The sequence below is a fragment of the Rhinolophus sinicus genome, linkage group LG04 (genome assembly GCF_036562045.2).
Source record: "Rhinolophus sinicus isolate RSC01 linkage group LG04, ASM3656204v1, whole genome shotgun sequence".
In the NCBI taxonomy this organism is placed as follows: Eukaryota; Metazoa; Chordata; class Mammalia; order Chiroptera; family Rhinolophidae; genus Rhinolophus; species Rhinolophus sinicus.
This window is the reverse complement of record NC_133754.1, coordinates 177026007-177044624: the sequence shown is the minus strand read 5'-3', so window position 1 is coordinate 177044624 and position 18618 is coordinate 177026007. Positions and strand designations below refer to the sequence as shown.

The 18618-nt window shown below is 37.4% G+C and overlaps 1 protein-coding gene across 1 annotated transcript in view; it reads left to right on the top strand.

Annotated features, from left to right (window-relative positions):
* Window positions 1-18618, top strand: part of C5 (complement C5) — a 74716-nt gene that overhangs the window by 32815 nt on the left and 23283 nt on the right. Inside the window, exons 17-26 of the mRNA XM_019731219.2 lie at window positions 1002-1199; window positions 2711-2798; window positions 4284-4357; window positions 5475-5614; window positions 6684-6911; window positions 8429-8489; window positions 13301-13390; window positions 14390-14602; window positions 15062-15137; window positions 17745-17904. Of these exons, the coding sequence (XP_019586778.2) occupies window positions 1002-1199; window positions 2711-2798; window positions 4284-4357; window positions 5475-5614; window positions 6684-6911; window positions 8429-8489; window positions 13301-13390; window positions 14390-14602; window positions 15062-15137; window positions 17745-17904 (1328 nt within the window). The remainder of the gene's footprint in view (window positions 1-1001; window positions 1200-2710; window positions 2799-4283; window positions 4358-5474; window positions 5615-6683; window positions 6912-8428; window positions 8490-13300; window positions 13391-14389; window positions 14603-15061; window positions 15138-17744; window positions 17905-18618) is intronic.

Sequence of the window (18618 nt, the reverse complement as noted above, 5' to 3'; positions counted from 1 at the left end):
TGGGCAATAAGAAAGATATGTACAGACATCTAGTTCACCTCTCTCAGAACAATTAATCCATATAAATCCAATAGTTTATTTGCCATAACTTTAATATGAGGAAAATAAGTATTATTTCTATCTCTAAAATCTAAAAGATTAACTTAAAACATTTGTCAAAAATATTTCCTCTCTACAAACTTCATCTAGCAATTAAAATCATATTCTTCCATTTTATTCTGAAAAAAATTCACAATTTGATAAACTCTGGGGGATACTTGGAAATCTATTTCTTCTATTTCATATACAGTTAATAGTATTCTGGATTACTCTTTGGAAAATAAGTCTAATAGAAATTATTTTAAAGCAGTTATTTAAATGGAAATATGATAATTGGCAATGTTACAATACAAAGAACATTGAACTGGGCTGGGAGTCAGTGACCTGAGTTCAACTAATAATCATTCTTACAATACTACAACCATTCCATGCATTTATATATGAGTTATTTTAATTCTAACTTTCATTTTAGGTTCTAAGGATATGAAAAAAGAGGGGACACATTAATTTGAGCACTTACAATGAGGAGTGATGCCACTAGTGAAGGTCCACAAACCACATCACATAAAAAATATTTGAAAAAAATAGGACATTTAATTGAAGAATGAAATATGTTACAGTGATGATAGATATCTTCAGACACTTACTGGCTTCTCTAAGAGTTAACTTATTTTAGTCAAAGGTTGCTGACCTCAAGGAGCCAGTTTCAAAAGTTAATATTTAGCTTAGTTGCAGGAAGCCCTTTAACCATTTAGTGTGAATCGTAATGGACTACTACGTGAGACCACGTTCTCCCCATTCCTGGGGTAGTTCCCAAGGGCGGCTGGTCAGCCAAACTAGCCATGGCTGTTGTTGGGTGGGAGGTCACAGTGCACTAGAAACAAAGTATCCCCTGAGATCCCTTCTAAGCCTGAGGTATTATGACTGCGTAATCAAGGGCACTTGTATTATTACCATTTCAGTTGCTAAATACAAACATGCAACATTGAAGAAATGTTGTTTTGATGGAGCCCATCGTAATGATTATGAAAGCTGTGAGCAGCGAGCTGCCCGGATTACAGTAGGCCCAAGATGTGTCGCAGCTTTCAAGGAATGTTGTATCATTGCAAAGAAGTTCCGCGATGAAGAGTCTCATATAAATATGCAATTGGGAAGGCTACGTAAGTTCGACATTTTCTATCAGAATTCTCCCCAATACAGGGAATTTTGTGTAATATTATGCTAAGAAAGGTAGCTTTCGTGCTCTATTTAAAATTGAAAATAGAAAAGATAACTTGTAAATGCCCGTTAGAAAAAAAATCTGTTTTCATTTTTGGGACTCAAAAGAGGTATATGTAATACAGAGCAGAGTACACTTGTCCATAGTCAAGACCCAGAGCAAGTTTAAAGCTGAATCATTCTATAAACTTGAATGATTATTTATCCTCTCGGAGCCTCAGCCTCCTTGTTTTCAAAGCAAGAAGTTTGGGCCAGATGATTTCCAATATGCCTTTAAGTTCTAAAATTGTATGGCTCTGTGATATTACAACCATTAAAAATTCTGCTTATACCTATGCTGACCAAATATAGCAAACGATTTCTAAATCTAGCCTAAGGCTAAGCATACTTATATAAAAGTTGAAATCTTGTTTCAGTTTCAAGCACAATATATATTTTCAGAATTTATTGAACTCTCATTAATATGTTTTCAGAACTTTTAGGGCTTTTGTTTCATTTATATATAGTCAAAACAAAACAGACAAAAGCAGAATGACAGCTCTTGTTTTACAATCTGACTGTTTTGCTTAATAGTGTGTCTCAAACATCGTCAATCTGAATGGATAAATTTCTGCAACCATAAATTTTTGTGGCTAGTTACCAAAACAATGTTATTAGATATATTTAGCTTGTTTTACTTATTTCAAGCATCATTTTCATGAACAATCTGGTACATTTACGTGTATTTTTCATTGTCCAATGTTTCAACTATCATCGTCTGGTTTGGCTTCAGCTACATGGAGCTCAGTCTCTGCAGCTTCTCTCTGGTACTCTGCTCCTCATTTTAGACAGTTTGGCCTCCCCACACTCCCATGTGTGTTGCTGCAATTCCACAAGTGTCTGCATGGGCTCTTCTCCCTGCCCTGCTGCCTGTAAATTGTTTCAAGAAAGTAAACCTAAACAATCTTCTCCCTTCTCTTAGGGATCACAGTCCTGGGTTACTCTAGTGTCTGAAAACTGGTTTATAGGTGTATCTGGTGTTCTTTTTTTCCCCACTTTTTAATTAGTTCATCTTGGACAGGAGCAGAAGTTCTGTCCATTTTTATTAAAGGAAATACAAATAAATTTCTGAGCTAAAGCAGAGAATCACATAAACCTTCTTTTACAATATAAGCATAGTTATTGCAATTGTGAAAATGCAAATAACTTTATAGACTGATTAGCATTGTGCATAATCTCAGGAACACTAAACATTTAGCAATGTAAAAAACAAATCATTAAAAACATTTTTATGCTTTATTTAGTCAAGGTAATTAGTGGAGAAATCCTATAGTTCTATTTTGAAATCACTAAACACAATGTTTCATTGACCTTTCAGAAAATGTTTGTTATAGATTAATGTCCATATTTTAAAATTTGGCTCTAAGTAGAATTTATGTTGTTCTTCCGTAATCTAATATACTTTTTTCTCCAGATATACAGGCCCTACCAGAAACCAAGCCAGAAATAAGGAGCTATTTTCCAGAAAGCTGGTTATGGGAAGTTCATCATGTCTCCAGAAGGTATTATACTTCTTTGATATGCTTCTGAAAATGTGAGAAAATGCAAATATGATGGCCCCAAATCTGGAGACTACCCATTTCCCAATAGTTTATCTAAGAGTTAAGATGATACTATCATTTGGCCAAGTTTTTTTGTTTTTTCCGCTTCATTTTTTTTATTTTTTATTGGTGCTTTGCTCTAGTAATTGGTTCCAGGGCAGAATTAACTCTTGTGGAAGAAGAATTCTATTCCATTTAATCTTATTTCACTTTAGTAGGCATTTACTGAGCACAACTATGTGCTACATACTGTATTAAGCAGCCATTTTCATCCTGAAATATCTGTACTAGAAAACAAATGTTAAGAAGAAAGGTTCTTTTTCATTTTTGTTAAAGTCCTTTATTCAACACATTTTTTTATGGCATGCCTACTCTGCACTAACCACTGAAAACAGTGATGAATAGTGCCACATCCCTGAGCGTCACTTCCTCGTGGGACTCAAAGCACTGACTTTCTAAGGGGCAGTCAAGGCACTGAGTCCCGAGCCTTGTATCAGTCTCCTAACAGGTCCTCTAGTCTCTACCCTTGTCCCCTCTAATTCTTCCTCCATAGTGTTGTCATTTCAGCTGACATTGCCTCTTGGCTAAGTATTTCCTCGGTGTGCCTCCCATCACTCTCCCCCACCCTACCAGTGATTGGATAAATTACTCCCCCAATTAACCTTGTTCCATGTGTCACAGTATTTATTATAATGGCCTATTTACCTGCCCATCTTCCACAACAAAATGTAAATACCTCCAGGGCAAGGACTTAATTCAGATTATTGTTTTATATCTAGGATTTGGTATAGAGTGGCTTATAGAGACACTAAAATAAATGTGTTGAATCAGTGTACACTGCCTCTGAATATTTTTTAATGCTTTATTGGTACAGTTATTACAGTGCATTGCAATTTATTTACTTAACTGTTTTTTCCATTAAACTGTAAACTGCTTGAGAGCACTTACAAACATCTTACAAGTGCTCTATACTTAATGCTTAGTGCTATGTCTGACACAAAGTTGGTGGACAATAGCTGTTTGTTGAATGAAATGAATAAATAAATATATAAGCTTAATCTTAATCAGAAATTTTTAGTTATGTCTGTTTTGTTATGAGCAGTGTTAACATGCATTACTTTGCTTCCCTATTTTTGAACATACTACACAATTAACATAATTTTTCTTAGTTTTATGTTTTGAATTTGCAATGTTTCAAGGTCATCCTTCTGAATTTCAGTTCTCAACATACAAGTGAAATATCTAAAAGCATTAAACAAGTAAGAAAGTTACTGAATATATTTTTCTTGCTTGATTTTTCCTTAATACCTGATGTTGTTTTGTTTTGTTGTGGTTTTTTTTTCTTTCTTCTAAAGTAATATGAAGCAAAAATCCTGTTAATGAATGCTGTCCAGTTGAGTTAATCAATGTTTCACTGTATTTGAATATCAACATTTTAATTTTCAGAAACCAGTTGCAGCTTGTGCTACCTGATTCTCTAACTACCTGGGAAATTCAAGGTGTTGGCATTTCAAATAGTGGTAAGCAATTTTAAGTTATATTCATTTAAGGAATGATTTGATTACCGAAATGAAGTTTTTTATTATCATCTATTTAGTTTACCTAGGACTTAAGTGGCTACATTTTAAAAAATATTCTTTTTAATGTATTCCGAAAAGACTTAGATATGCCCACATCTTTGACCATATCGATTTCTTCCTTTGTTCTTCTATCAATGATCTTTTTACAAATGCTGATGTCAAGTTCCCATTTTCTTCTTTTCTTTTTTTTTTTTTAGGTTTTGCTTTGCCTTTAAAAAAAAAATTTTATTTTTTTATTTTTTTATTGGGGAACAGTGCATTTCTCCAGGGCCCATCAGCTCCAAGTCGTTATCCTTCAATCTAGTTGTGGAGGGCTCAGCTGAGCACCAAGTCCAGTTGCCGTTTTCAACCTTTAGTTGCAGGGGACGCAGCCCACCATCCCATGATGAGAATTGAACCGGCAACCTTATTTTTGAAAGCTTATGCTCTAACCAGCTGAGCCATCCGGCTGCCCGTCCAGCAGCTCAGCAACAGCTCGTTGTCTTCAATCTAGTTGTAGAGATGCAGCTCTCTGGCCCATGTGGGAATCGAACCAGCAACCCTGTTGTTCAGAGCTCTTGCTCTAACCATCTGAGCCATCCGGCCGCCCTTCTTCTTTTTCTTGAGTAGAGTTAGAAATAATGGGTGACTTCTCTCCTGGTCTGATGCCTTTGTGTGGTGATTTAGTACAGATACTTTATAAATAACTTTAGGATTGGTTTTATTTATTTGTTTGCTACTTTTTGTTTTTACAAAATCTTGGTTTCTACAATCAAAATGTTATACCCATTAAATGGAGTCAATGGTGAATATATAAAAAGTGATTTGGTACTTTAGTTGAAAAACTCAGGACCTAAATAAAATTCAGTGTTTGTTGGACAAGTGAAGTTTTTCTGTTAATACCAATAATTATTGAAATAAAGATCGATGAGTAGAAAATTCAAGGACATGGGGTGATGAGGAAAACATGATCTAATTTTTTTCTTAAAGCAAAGCAAATATGAAACATTTTAGTACTAATAAAGTATTATAGGAATTCCCTAATATGTTTCTATTTTGCTTTCACTTTGGGCTGAAGGTATATGTGTTTCTGATACTGTCAAGGCAAAAGTGTTCAAAGATGTCTTCCTGGAAATGAATATACCATATTCTGTTGTACGAGGGGAGCAGATCCAATTGAAAGGAACTGTTTACAACTATAGGACATCTGGGATGCCGGTAAGTAGATATTTATGGTATGTTTAAATAAATGGAAAAAAGAAGAATTCTCTAACATCCTGAGAATTCTATTAATGGAATTATCACATATACAAAAAAATAAAAACTCAACTCAGTTCTACAATGTAAACTAATATGACCCAAAAGGCTTCTTTAATTCCTGTCCCACCAGGGTTGTTTGTATTTCCAAAGAGAGAAGAGAAACTTTGCATTTTTGAGGAATTCCTCAAAATTATTTGTTGAATGTTGACATTCTTTCTTGTTTCCCTGAGTGATTTTTTTTCTGAATATTATGGATTTATTCTTTTGGGTACAGTTCTCTATAGTTCATTAGATTTTGGAGGGGAGATGAAAAATGTTCGCTGTTTGACTCAGAAATTGGCACTTACTATTATTATCTGCACTGCAAAGATGGGGAAATGGAGAATGAAAAGAGATCTTGCTTGCAACCTGCTCTTGTCACACAGGAAGAGGCAGAGTCAAGATTTGAACCTAGGTCTTTCTGGAACCAGAGTCTTGGTGTAAAGTGGGGTACAAGTGGGAAGTTAGGAGGTAGGATTGGAAAATTAAGTTGGGGACATATTGGGCAGGGCCTTAAATGCCAAGAGATGGAGTTTTCAGTTTTTCATAAAACCATTTGTTGAATACCAAAGATGAGCTAAAAGACAAAGACAAATAAAATACACATAGTGCCTAAGCCTAGGGCTTCCACTGTCTAAAATACAAAGAGACAGTGTAACATAACAAATACTATCACAATAACATGAACAAAATAACATGATTTCAGTGGCTTCACACCCAATTTAGTAGGTAACAGTGTAATGAAGGTAAGACATTTCTGAGCAGTGTTGAGCTTTCTAGACATCCTTCACATTGCTAAACTCCACAGCAGTGTGTTTGTGTGTATTTTAGAAAATCTGAAATGAGCTTCCTTCTCTGCCTTAGAATCTAAGGGATTAGTTAACACTGTAAAAGTATCAGGGGAGAGTGTGTCCAGATGAACAGAGTCAGAGCATACTTTCCTTATCATGAAGTGTTTGGATATAATTGTTCACTGGTGATATTTCAGTTCTGTGTTAAAATGTTTCCTGTGGATGGAATCTGTTCGTCGGGAAGCCTAGTCACTGACCATCAGGGAAGAAAGGCCTCCCGATGTGTGTCCCAGAGAGTAGAGGGCTCCTCCAGTCAGCTGGTCACCTTTACCGTGCTTCCTTTGGAGATTGGCCTCCACAACATCAACTTTTCACTGGACACTTCTCAGGGAAAAGAAATCTTAGTAAAAACATTACGAGTGGTGGTAAGAAAAACATGCTTTCTGTGGTTCTTTTAAAATCACTTTTTTCATTCTGAAAAAAAAAAAGATCAGCAACTTATGCTTAAGTGATTCAGAAAGAGACAGAGAGAATGCTGATGTAAATGTAACAAAATGTTAACATTTGGGGAAATGTGGGTGGAGGCTATCTCAGATCTTTTGTGTACTATTCTTGTAACTTTTCTTTAAGTCTGAAATTATAATTTAAAAGTTTAAACAAAACAATACTTGAACAATACTTGCTTATTGTAGAAAATATAGAATACTGAAAAATCACAGAGAAGAAAATTAAACTCACCAATAATCTCCACACCCAGAGATAATCTGATTTTAACAATTTGGTATATAGCCTTACAGTTTTTTCCCCCCCAATACATTTAGAAAGTGTGTTCTTGAAATCTACGTGCCAGACATTACACTAGGCACCAGAGATACAACAATAAATAAGACATGGCCCATGTATTTATAGTTTGGAATTTACAGTCTAGAAAAATTTCTGTTTTATGAGTAAATAGGCCAAAAAAGGAAGAAAACTATCATTTATTAAGTACTATTTGCCCATACAGTCTGTTGAGTGTCTTTATGTTACCTTATTAAGATTAAGATAAGATTCTTGCCAAGAGTCACACAGCTAGTTAATTAGAGCTGGTTCTTCCTAGGTCTTCGTTCTCTGAGTTCTGTTTTCAACCATGAAATTCACTTCAGTAAACATTTATTCACTTATTTTGTGCAAGGCTTGTTTTGTGCATCCTTGCATGGTGGTTCCACACACAGTCTCTAGTTTCACACACATCCTTGCATGGTGGTTCCACACCCAGGTTGCCTGGGTTTGAATCTTGGCTCCACCACTTCCTAACAGTATTGGATAGCAGCCATTGGATAAGTTTCTTTTTCCTTTTTTTAAATTAATTTCAGGTGTACAAAACAATGTAATAGTTAGACAGTTACACCCCTCACAAAGTGATAATCCCTCTCCCCAATCTACTACCCCTCTCACATCGTATATAGCTGTTACAATTCCATTGACTCTATTCCCTATGCTGTACTCCACACCCCATCACTATATATAGTTGACATTCAATATTATTCAGTTCCAGCTTCAGGTATACAGCACAGTAGTCAGGCATCCATCTGCACAGTCCATGAAGTGGTCTCCTGGATAAGTTTCTTGATCTCTCTGTGTGTCAGTTTCCACATCTGTCAAATGGGAGTAATAATAGCACCTACTTCGTAGAGTATTTTTGACATTAAATGAGCTAATTATATACAAAGCAATTGCGTGGCTTATAATAACTTCTATTTAATTGTTTGATCTGATTGTTATGCAGATAGCCAGAAAATCTTATTCCTACATGTATACATAAATGTTTAAACATACTTTGCCTTCTCAAAAAAAAAAAAGAAGTGTTTTTTAATTGGGAAAGTGGTTAAGTTGATCCAAGAATTCAGGTTACATAGGTTTAATTATGTTCTTAACTGAATGTTTTCTGCCTTTATTTTAGCCAGAAGGTGTCAAAAAGGAAAGTCATGCTGGTATTACTCTGGACCCAAAGGGTATTTATGGTAGGTAAAATAATTTTGTATTTTATATGTCATCTTTTGCTCTAGAAATTAGTATATATGTAACCAGAAACACTATTTTTCAAAATGTTAATTTTGAAAAATAGAATCAGAAATACCCAGTTCATTGCCATTCTTGATAGTATGTGTTGTACTATAATCTGGATGGGTTTACAACAAAGAAAAATAATTCCACTAGTTTTAAATGCAAAGTATTGAAGTAGTAATACTTGCATGACTTCCCTTATATATTAATCATTTTCTATCCATCACAATAATAATTATAACATTTTTATTGAACCATTAGTCCAAAAGAACACATAAGAAAAAGTTTGCATACTTACTTAACATGCATTATTTGAAAACACAATAATGTTGATTAATTGCTTTGTAAACTTTTCTTCATTGTTCCTCCTTCCCTGCTTTTCCTTCAACTGAGATATTCTGAATTTTCTCAAAGTTAGAATTTTGCAAATATTTGAGCACTTACTCAGGGCGTAAATACATTATCTGTTTATGAAATATAGAATGTGCTCAGTTAGCAATTTTTTCCAACAAAAAAGACCTCTGTAGTTTTTGTTAAACGGTTAAATTTTACCTTCTTGTTGCATTGAATTGTTTTTCTTTTCTTTCAGTGATATAGCAATGGGGATAAAAAAAAAAGTTTACCTACAAATCAACACCTCTATACTCAAAGTGCCATTTCCTCTGGGAAAGTAAAGAATTAGACCTTAACATTTTAAATTAGCTGAGTGTCGTAAACTGAATAGGGATGACTTCAATAGCGTAACAAAAGAAAAAAATCCATTCTATGTACATATGTCCATACGCTAGTGTTTTTCTCTAATTTGGTCTTCACACAGACTTCCTCCCAGCTGTGGGGAGTTGTGGGAAGAGTTAACACAAGTTCTGAGGTTTTGGGCCTCACGCGATCACATCATGCCTTAGAGCCACTGCATCCTTCGGCCTCGCCTCCTTTTCAGCCTTGTGCCTCATATACTGACATTGTTGCAAACAGCTTTCCAAAACAGCCCTGCCTTACCCATCTTAGGTGTGAACAGCAGGGCCACAAGATGGGAATGAATGATCTTTAATCTGGAAATAGATCTCTCCGTTAAAAATCTTGATTAAAAAAAAAAAAATCTATGCCTCTTTCCAATCTTATCGTGTGACTTTTCGCCCTTACCATTTTAGACAACTTAGATTCAGGCCGCTTTGTTACTTTCTAGAATGCTAAGTAGGGTAAAGATAGCAATCAATTCTGTCTAGTTCAGAGAAGTTATTAAATACTTCCAAGACTTATATGTTGGAATTGCTATACCAGGGTGATACTTTGTAAAGTTCAGGGTTTGTGTGTTTTTCCCTAAAGATTTTATTGAGGAAGGAGAACAGGACTTTATTGGGGAATAGTGCGTATTTCCAGGACTTTATTGGGGAACAGTGTGTTTTTCCCAGGAACTGTCAGGTCCAAGTCAAGTAGTTGTCCTTCAATCTAGTTGTGGAGGGCGCAGCTCAGCTCCAAGTCCAGTCACCGTTGTTCAGTCTTAGTTGCAGGAGGTGCAGCCGACCATCCCTTGCAGGAGTCGAACCAGCAACCTTGTGGTTAAGAGGATGCACTCCAACCAGCTGAGCCTCCAGGGAGCTCAGCAGCAGCTCAGCTGCAGCTCGTTGTCTTCATTCTAGTTGCAGAGGGTGCATCTCGCTGGCCCATGTGGGAATTGAACCAGGAACCCTGTTGCCCAGAGCTCATGCTGCAACCAACTGATTCACCCGTCCGCCCCCAGGGTTTTGTTTTTTTGTTGTTGTTTTTTTTCGTTTTTTCTTAAAGCTAAGATGTATCTGGAAAAGTAAATGGACAATAATATTATATGAAATCTGAAAAAAATATCTGTGAGGGAGAATGAGATATCGAACTAATTGTAAAGCAATAGTAATGAAAATTGTGTGACATCAACTTAAAAAAGAGTAAACCCAGAGACTCAGTACTCAAGACCAGCCCTAGCCATTAGTTGCTTTCTCTCCCTGACAAGTTCTTTTCCCCTAACTCTTTGTATCACAGATGCAGAGTTCAGCAACTCACCCCCCTCACTTCCTGGCACCCCATCATCATTGGACTAGGCAGGCCCCCTTTCATGTTTTATTTCCTCCTTTCATTCCTGACTCCTGTTCCCATTTTCCTTCCTCCAAATACACCCACTCAAATATGCTTGCTCTGTATATGTCTTTGAGAGACGTAATGTTGGTTTCTGTGTGCATGTCTTTTTAAGATATAAAAGGTTCTGTGCTATAGATCCTGTTCTATTTCTTAAGTTTTTTAAATTCAATACTCTGTTTTAAAGGAATGTCTCTATTGCTATATGTACATTTAATTCACTGCTTCTTACATAGTATTTCAAAGTATATTCCACCACAATGTTACTTAACCATCTCTTACTGTAAACAATGCTGCAGTGAATATCCTATGCATCTCTCTTTGTGAATCTATGTGAGCATTTATCTGGACTCTGTATCCAGGAGTGGGACTGCTGAGCCAAAAGGGTATACATATATTCAATGGCATGTACGTCTGTCATATTGCTCTTCCTAATGGCTGTATATACTGCTCACACTTTCACCAGCATTACATGAGGGTTTTTACCTCACTACGTCCTCATCAACACTTGGTATTACTCACCTCTCAAAAATGTGCCATTTCTGTGAGATAGAAAGTGTATTTTATTATTGTTTTAATTTGGATTCTTCTGACTACTAGTGATTTTAAACATTTCTTCATATGAGTGTTGGCCATTTGGGTTTCTCATCTATAAATTGCCTATTCCTATCTTTTGCACTTTTTTCTATTTTTCCATTTGGGGTCTTGTCTGTTTCTTGTTAATTTTATCTCTGGTGTACTTCTTCGTGCAATAATGAGACCTAGTACATTTTGAACAGGTATCATTTATTCTGATATAGTCAAATTCATTCAAGCTTCATTTTATCGTTACATACTATTTTGGGGGTAATCTTTAAGAAGTCTTTCCACACCCTTAGTTCACAAAGATATTGCTGTATTTGTTTATTTTATCCTGTTGGTTTTGCAGATTTAACTTTTAAATGTTTTAATCTCTCTGACACCTACCTTTATACATGATTCTTGATGGGTCCTTTATCATGATCTCTGAAAAGGAGTAAAACTGACTTTTCTTAGTTTTAGCTTTCTCTTCTGTATCTCTTCCATCTAGTAGCAGAGTGGATAATGAGAACTGAAATAGTCAAAGGCGGGTATCGATGGGAAAAATGGTGGAGGATCAAGTGAAGATAATTTCAAACAACCTACTGTCATTAAGTACCATACTTGTATATAGAGCATAAACTGTTTGCCAGATTCTCTTGATATTATTTTTACCCTCACTAAAGCTCTTTTTTTTCTCTTCTTCTTTTTTTTTTTAAATTTATTGGGGTGACAATTGTTAGTAAAATTACATAGATTTCAGGTGTACAATTCTGTGTTACATCATCTATAAATCCCATTGTGTGTTCACCAGCCAGAGTCAGTTCTCCTTCCATCACCATATATTTGATCCCTCTTACCCTCATCTACCACCCTCCTCCCCCCTTACCCTCTGGTAACCACTAGACTATTGTCTGTGTCTATGAGTTACAAAAACTCTTTGAGGAAAATTTTATTACCTCTATTTAAGTGATGAGCAAACCAAGGCACAGAGAGGTTGTGTCTCGCTCAGTGTCACATACAGAATAAGCTCTTTCTGAACTCCATGCTCTTTCAACCATACTGCAAACCTCTTAAATGTCTCCACTGAGTTTTAATATTATATCCTCAGCATTTATTAAAGGTTAATGAAGAAAGAAGTTACCTGAGGAAAGTTCCTGTTTCTTCTGCAAAGTCACATAGTTTGTCCATTAAATTGCAAAATTCACTATTTTTTTTAAGCACCTGTCATGTGCCAAGGACTGTGTTAAGTGCTGGGACTACAGCCTCCAATGAGAGATGGTCCCCGCCCTCACAGCGTTTTCTTAGCAGGGCAATGAAAGGTAGAGTCTCTGCGGTTACTACTATGGGCTCTGCAGGGAAAGTTCCTGAGTTCAGATTGCAGCTGCATCTATAGTAGCTCTATGATCTTGAGCGATTTGCTTTCTTAGCCTCAGTTTCCTCAGCTATAAAATAAAAAGTAATAATAATAATAGACCTAACATACAGAGTTGTTGTGAGGATCCAATGTAACGATTGCATTTAAAGAGCTTAGCAGCGTCCTTGCTATTTTATCAGTAGAATGGTAAATACTATCATTTTTATGAAATAAACCAATGGTTACAACGGAAAAAATGCTCTGATACAGGTATGCTACAACTGTTCTTGTGCATAGAGAAAGAGTATCTAAGACTGAGAGAATGTAGAAAGAATTCCAAGGCATGCTTCCCAGTGGAGCTGATTTTCACATTTCCTTGACTAAGGTATTACATGTTAGTTATTTTTTTATTTCAGTTCCAAAAACAGTTCTCTCTCTTTGGTCAAACAGTATGATTCCTTTCACTGGTGAATAAGATTTATGTAACCTATTTATTTCCTATCTTGTAATGACCAGGAAGCTTGTAGTCAAATTTAATGCTTTCTTTAAAAAGATTATATAAACCTACAGTTTCATAAAAATCCTCGATTATTTTTAACTTCCTTCTAAAATTTTAATATTGTTTTTTATAAAAGAGTCTTCTTTTTTTTTAATTCCTTGGAGACAGGTATAGCGTAGATAATCTGCAAGTAGCCTTCCTCGAGAATTCTGTGTAAATCTAATCTTTTTTATTTTTTTAAACTTCAGGTTCCATTAGCAGACAAAAGGAGTTTCCATACAGGGTACCATTAGATTTGGTCCCCAAAACAAAAGTCAAAAGGATTGTGAGTGTAAAAGGTAAATTAACAAATGCCATTTTTATTTCTCATTTCACTTTGTGCTTCAAACAAAAATCAAATATCCTCATGATTATTCTATTTCTCCTCTTCTCTATTCAGTTTTACAAATTTATATAAATTCACCTCTGGGAGTACCCTACCCCTCATCACATCTTCAAGTCCCTGACCACTTTTCCAACTATCTTTTTCCACTGGCCTGATTTAAATGGAGATTCATTCTCCATGATGGAGGGTGAGGCTGTCATTGGCTCCAAGACTTCTCTACAATGGGGATGCAGTTGCTTCTAGACTTAAGAACTTCCCGTGATCTTAGTGGCCAGTCCTGCTCCAGAGAATGCTTTATGAACTGCAAATGGCCCCAGGAGAGCAGCACTGCTCTGCTAAAGTACTAGTCCCGGAGGGATTCTTTCTCCCCTCCAATATGGTTGCAGAAGTGGTATCTTTTGTGGGTTTTCCCTGGTCTCCAGCCTTTACAATTCAATGATATATCATCAGAATAATAGAAGGTCCTGACTACATTTTATTTCAGATAAAATCTTGGAATCACAGAATGGTAGAACTGGAAAGGACCTTTTTAATCAAGTGCAACCCTGTGGTTGCGTATGTAAGAAAGTGGTTTGCCCAGGATCGCACAGTTCAGACTCTGCTTTGTGGAAGCAACTGATTAATAGGGTTTACAATGTCTAAAGCTATCAGGTTAGATGGCAACTAATTTTCCTGTCCTCTATGCAGTAATCTGCCCACCCTATTATACCATTTTACTACCATATTACAGTGGTGTTTTTAAGCCGGCTTTTGGTGTTTCTTCTAAATCCATCTTCCTAACCAGATCTTTTTTTTTCAATTTCCCAGTTCTGAGAAGTAATTCAACTACCCCAATAGAAAGGAAACAATAGGGATGGTTGCTCTTATATCTATTTAAAGTATACTGTTACTCAAAAGTTGGTAGAAATTGATTGTGTCTACTTTGAATTTTGTGTGTGTGTGTGTGTTTCAGGACTGCTCATGGGTGAAGTCATATCTGCAGTTCTGAGTAAGGAAGGCATCGATATCCTTACCCACCTCCCCAAGGGCAACGCAGAGGCAGAATTGATGAGCGTTATCCCAGTGTTCTATGTTTATCATTACCTGGAAGCAGGAAATAATTGGAACATTTTTTATCCTGACTCATTAAGTAAAAAACAGTACCTGGAGAAAAAATTAAAAGAAGGTAAACAAATCTATTTCACACATTGTACATAAAAATCTTGTGTTTTTAAACTAATGGTTTAATTAAGCTAATGTTGAAGTTGTTATGAATTATACAAAAGCTTAATTGTGAAAGCATTTCAGCAACAACAACAAAAATCATGATGTGGACTCTACTATGTGAATAAATACCATTTGCTGTTGTATTTTGGCTTCACTTACCAAAATGCCTGGATGAGAGACAAGACACCTGCATTCCGAATCCAGAGCACTTCCTTCCTTCCTTCTTGAATGAGCCCAGAATGCTCTACTCAATAATTCCCAATTCAAATGACTCGTGTACTTCCTTTGAGAAGTTCAATGTTGGCCACAGAGTATATGTATGCTGCCCAACACCGAAGGAAGTTTACCAGTCCCAGGGGCACCCTTGGAGTAGAAACGAAGATCAGTGAAGCTGTGTTCTTTTTCTGGTGCCTCTTAGGGATGGTGAGCATCATGTCCTACAGAAATGCTGACAATTCCTATAGCATGTGGAAAGGCGGACCTGCAAGCACTTGGTAAGTAGACGGTTTTGACTTGCACCTTATATACGTAATAGTTGATTCATTACCTAAAGAATAACAGCCTTAATGGAAACTTCATTCGTCTACTTGCTCAGGCTCAAAGCCTAGTCGTCCTTCACTGCCCTCTTTCTCTTATAAGCCCTGTCAAATTCAGCAAATACTTTTGGCTGCACTTTCACAATATATCCTGAATTTGACTGCTTCTCGCCAATTCCGCTGCGCCATCCTGGTCCAGGCCACTCTCATCTCTCACCTGAATTATTGCACTAGCCTCCTTTGGTCTTTCAGCTTCAGCCCTTGCCCCCTCTTCAGTCTATACTCGACATAACATCTGCAATGACCCTGTGAAAACATGAGTTAGGTCATGACATTCAAAACCATTCAGGAGCTTCCCCATTTCACCAGGGTAAAAACCAAAGTACTCACTGTGATCTGCAAGGCCCTCCATGGTCTAGCCCCATCTCACCTCTCCAACTGCATTCTCTTCTACTCTCTTTCATTCCACTCAAGCCCCACTGGCCTCCTTGCCGTTCCTCAAACACGCCAGACATGCTTCCACCTCAGGACCTATGCATTGACTGTTCCCTCTGTCTGGAATGTTCCCCCCCAAGTATCAGCATGGCTGGCTCCCTTACCTCCTTCAGGTCCTTACCAAAAGTCACCTTCTCAGTGAGGCCTTTGCTAATCATTCAGTCTAAAACCATACCCCATTCCCATCCCAACACTTGATATCCTTCTCTCCAACTTTCCTTTTCCTCCTTAGAATGTATCACTAACATTCTTACTTACCTCTCTTATTGTCTGTCTGGCCACTAGAATGTAAGCTCTATGTACCCAGTTCTAAGTATACCTGGTATGGGGAACATACCTAGCATATAGTAGGTGCTAAATAAGTACTTATTCAGCGAAGCATAACTTCCATTAATTCTGATGATTTGTGGGACAATCTGAATTAATTAAATCCATCTGGCAATCTATTTTCAAAAATTATTGTCATGCTTTGACAAGACACTTAATAAAAACACAGTGTGCCATGTACTTATTAGGTTCTATTATATGGAACACTTTTAAGGAGTTTACAATCTAAAATAAAGGACATGTAGGTTATGCCCTTTAACTATTGAGTCCACATGATTTCCTCCCTGACCCTCTTATTTTCTGTAACCTCTCCTTGTGCAATCTCACCTTTCGGTGCCTGTGACTTCATCACTTCTCTGCAGATGGTTGATGTTTCAAGGCCAACTTCTTTCTTAAGCTCCAGAGCCACATTTCTGGACACAATCCATGCCAAATTCATTGTTTTGTTTTTCTGTTCCCTTAATCACCGCACAGCAATCCTCTGTACTTTGTCCCCACTGACCAAGTCTGACTCCTCTCTTTCCTTTGGGCTTATGTCCTGTCAGTCGGCAAGTCTCATAAATTGTACCTTAGAAGTGGGTCTAACCTAACCATGTGTGGATGGCACATTTTACTAAGCACGTAGATCCCTGGAGTGTGCCAACAAGAAGGTAACAACCAGGATGCAGGGGGTGGGTGTTAATCCACCCTGGAAACCACCACAGCAGGCACTGGGAACTAAATCCCTGGGGAACACAAATCCCCACGAGAAGATGTAACAGCCTCTCAGTAAACACCCAGAGTGTCTAAAAAGTTCTGGTCAAGACTGAGTGGGTGGTGCTCACCCAGAAACAGAGAAACACTTGTGTACTGTCCTAGATCCAACTCCGCACGTTCCTTGAGAGAAATAGATACATAGAAGAAAACTGCCAGTACCTGAGTACTTCAAAAAAAAAAAAAAAAATCATTTTTTTAGAAATACAGAAAAGATGCAAAGAGTACAAAGAAGAATATATCATTCATTTAAAAAAGGAAAATGAAAACAAAATTTGGAGGTGAGAGAGGGAGTCATGGTCTGAATGGCAAAGGCCTCTGAGGAGCTGAAGAATGGACAGCTGTAGGGCTGAGGGAGTGAGGGAGGAAGGGCGGGAACTAGGAGAGGGGTGACCGCGCAGAGGCATGTGGGAGCCGTGAGAGGTGTGAGTAGGGCCTGAAATGGGCTTTTTGGCCAGTGGTTCTGAGAAGTCAAGCTTCCTTGTGAGCTGGTGCGATGTGCATCTGTAGCATGGCTTGAAGGGAAGTGGATAAAGACTCTGGAGGTTCGGTGGGGGGTGTGGGGGGTGTGGGCCGCAGACAGGGGTGTAGCTTAGACAGCGTGCACAGACTTTCCCATCCAGAATTTTATGATTTTGTTTAGGGGTCAGTGCCTTGACTCAAAACTGTTTCTTTCACCGCTATTGTCTTTAACTTTCGAGAGCGAATTTTTCTTTTCATCATCAGGCACCAGTTTTTAGCTTGTGTGCAGGCTCCCGAGGCTGCCATCACGGGTGTGCAGCTCACCTTTGCTGGCTCCATGGTTTTGGGGCTCTTCCTAAAATCTTCCGTTCTCTCGGAAAATGATGACAACTGACTTTGGATTCGCATGTTTTAAAATGTTGTTTTCTTGCAAAGAATAACCACTGTATAAACTAAAACACACTGCAAACTGAAAGCCCAAAGGGATTCCATGTCTAAATGTTGATTTATTTGATTTTTGTTTTAAAGGTTTACAGCTTTTGCTTTAAGAGTAATGGGACAAGTACATAGATATGTACCTCAGAGCCAAGATTCAGTTTGTAATGCTTTACTGTGGCTGATTGAGCATTGTCAACTAGAAAATGGATCTTTCAAGGAAAATTCCCACTATCAACCACTAAAACTGCAGGTGAGGAAACCAAACGTACCGATTAACAATAATTCTATTTACAAGTTGAGTTTCATTCTCATCCTATTTTAGGAAGATGAAGAAGAGAGGGGGAAAAATATATGTAATCCTGCAGGAAAGTCCTCTTGGATACAGGCAAAGGATTTGAAAGGTCTTCTTGAATGCTCTTCAGCCCATCCAGTGTAGGTCAGATAGTGATATCTAGACACCTTGTGTAACAGGCATTGATGGTCCACAGGGAGCCAGTGCTAGAGATCTCAGAACAGGGGAAATGCACTGACCTGTCCACATCCCCTTGGTATGGAATCTGTACCTCAAGTTGAGAGCCATCTTACAGGTCAAGACTGCAACGTATTGTCATGAAAGATGTTAGCAAGAGAGATTGGGATCAGTTTACTGCAAAGTACAACCAAGAGTTGTTTGTGATTAGAATCTACTTGTAGGCATAAGTTACAAAGTAATTTCGATATCGTGCCAAGATATTGCTGCAATGTGTTCTACTCCTTGGAATGCTTTTTGAAGATTCAACAGTTTTATTGTTGTTTTGCCTGCCTCAAGCCAATCCTTTTCACATCAGGCACAGGTGGCTCCCTGGCTAATAAGTCCTCTGTTGGACCAATAGTAGATTAGGACTCCCACAAGAAATGGGGACAACTGACATCATCTATGTACTATTGGAAGAGTAAAATACTACAGCAGATTTTTTCTTAAGAT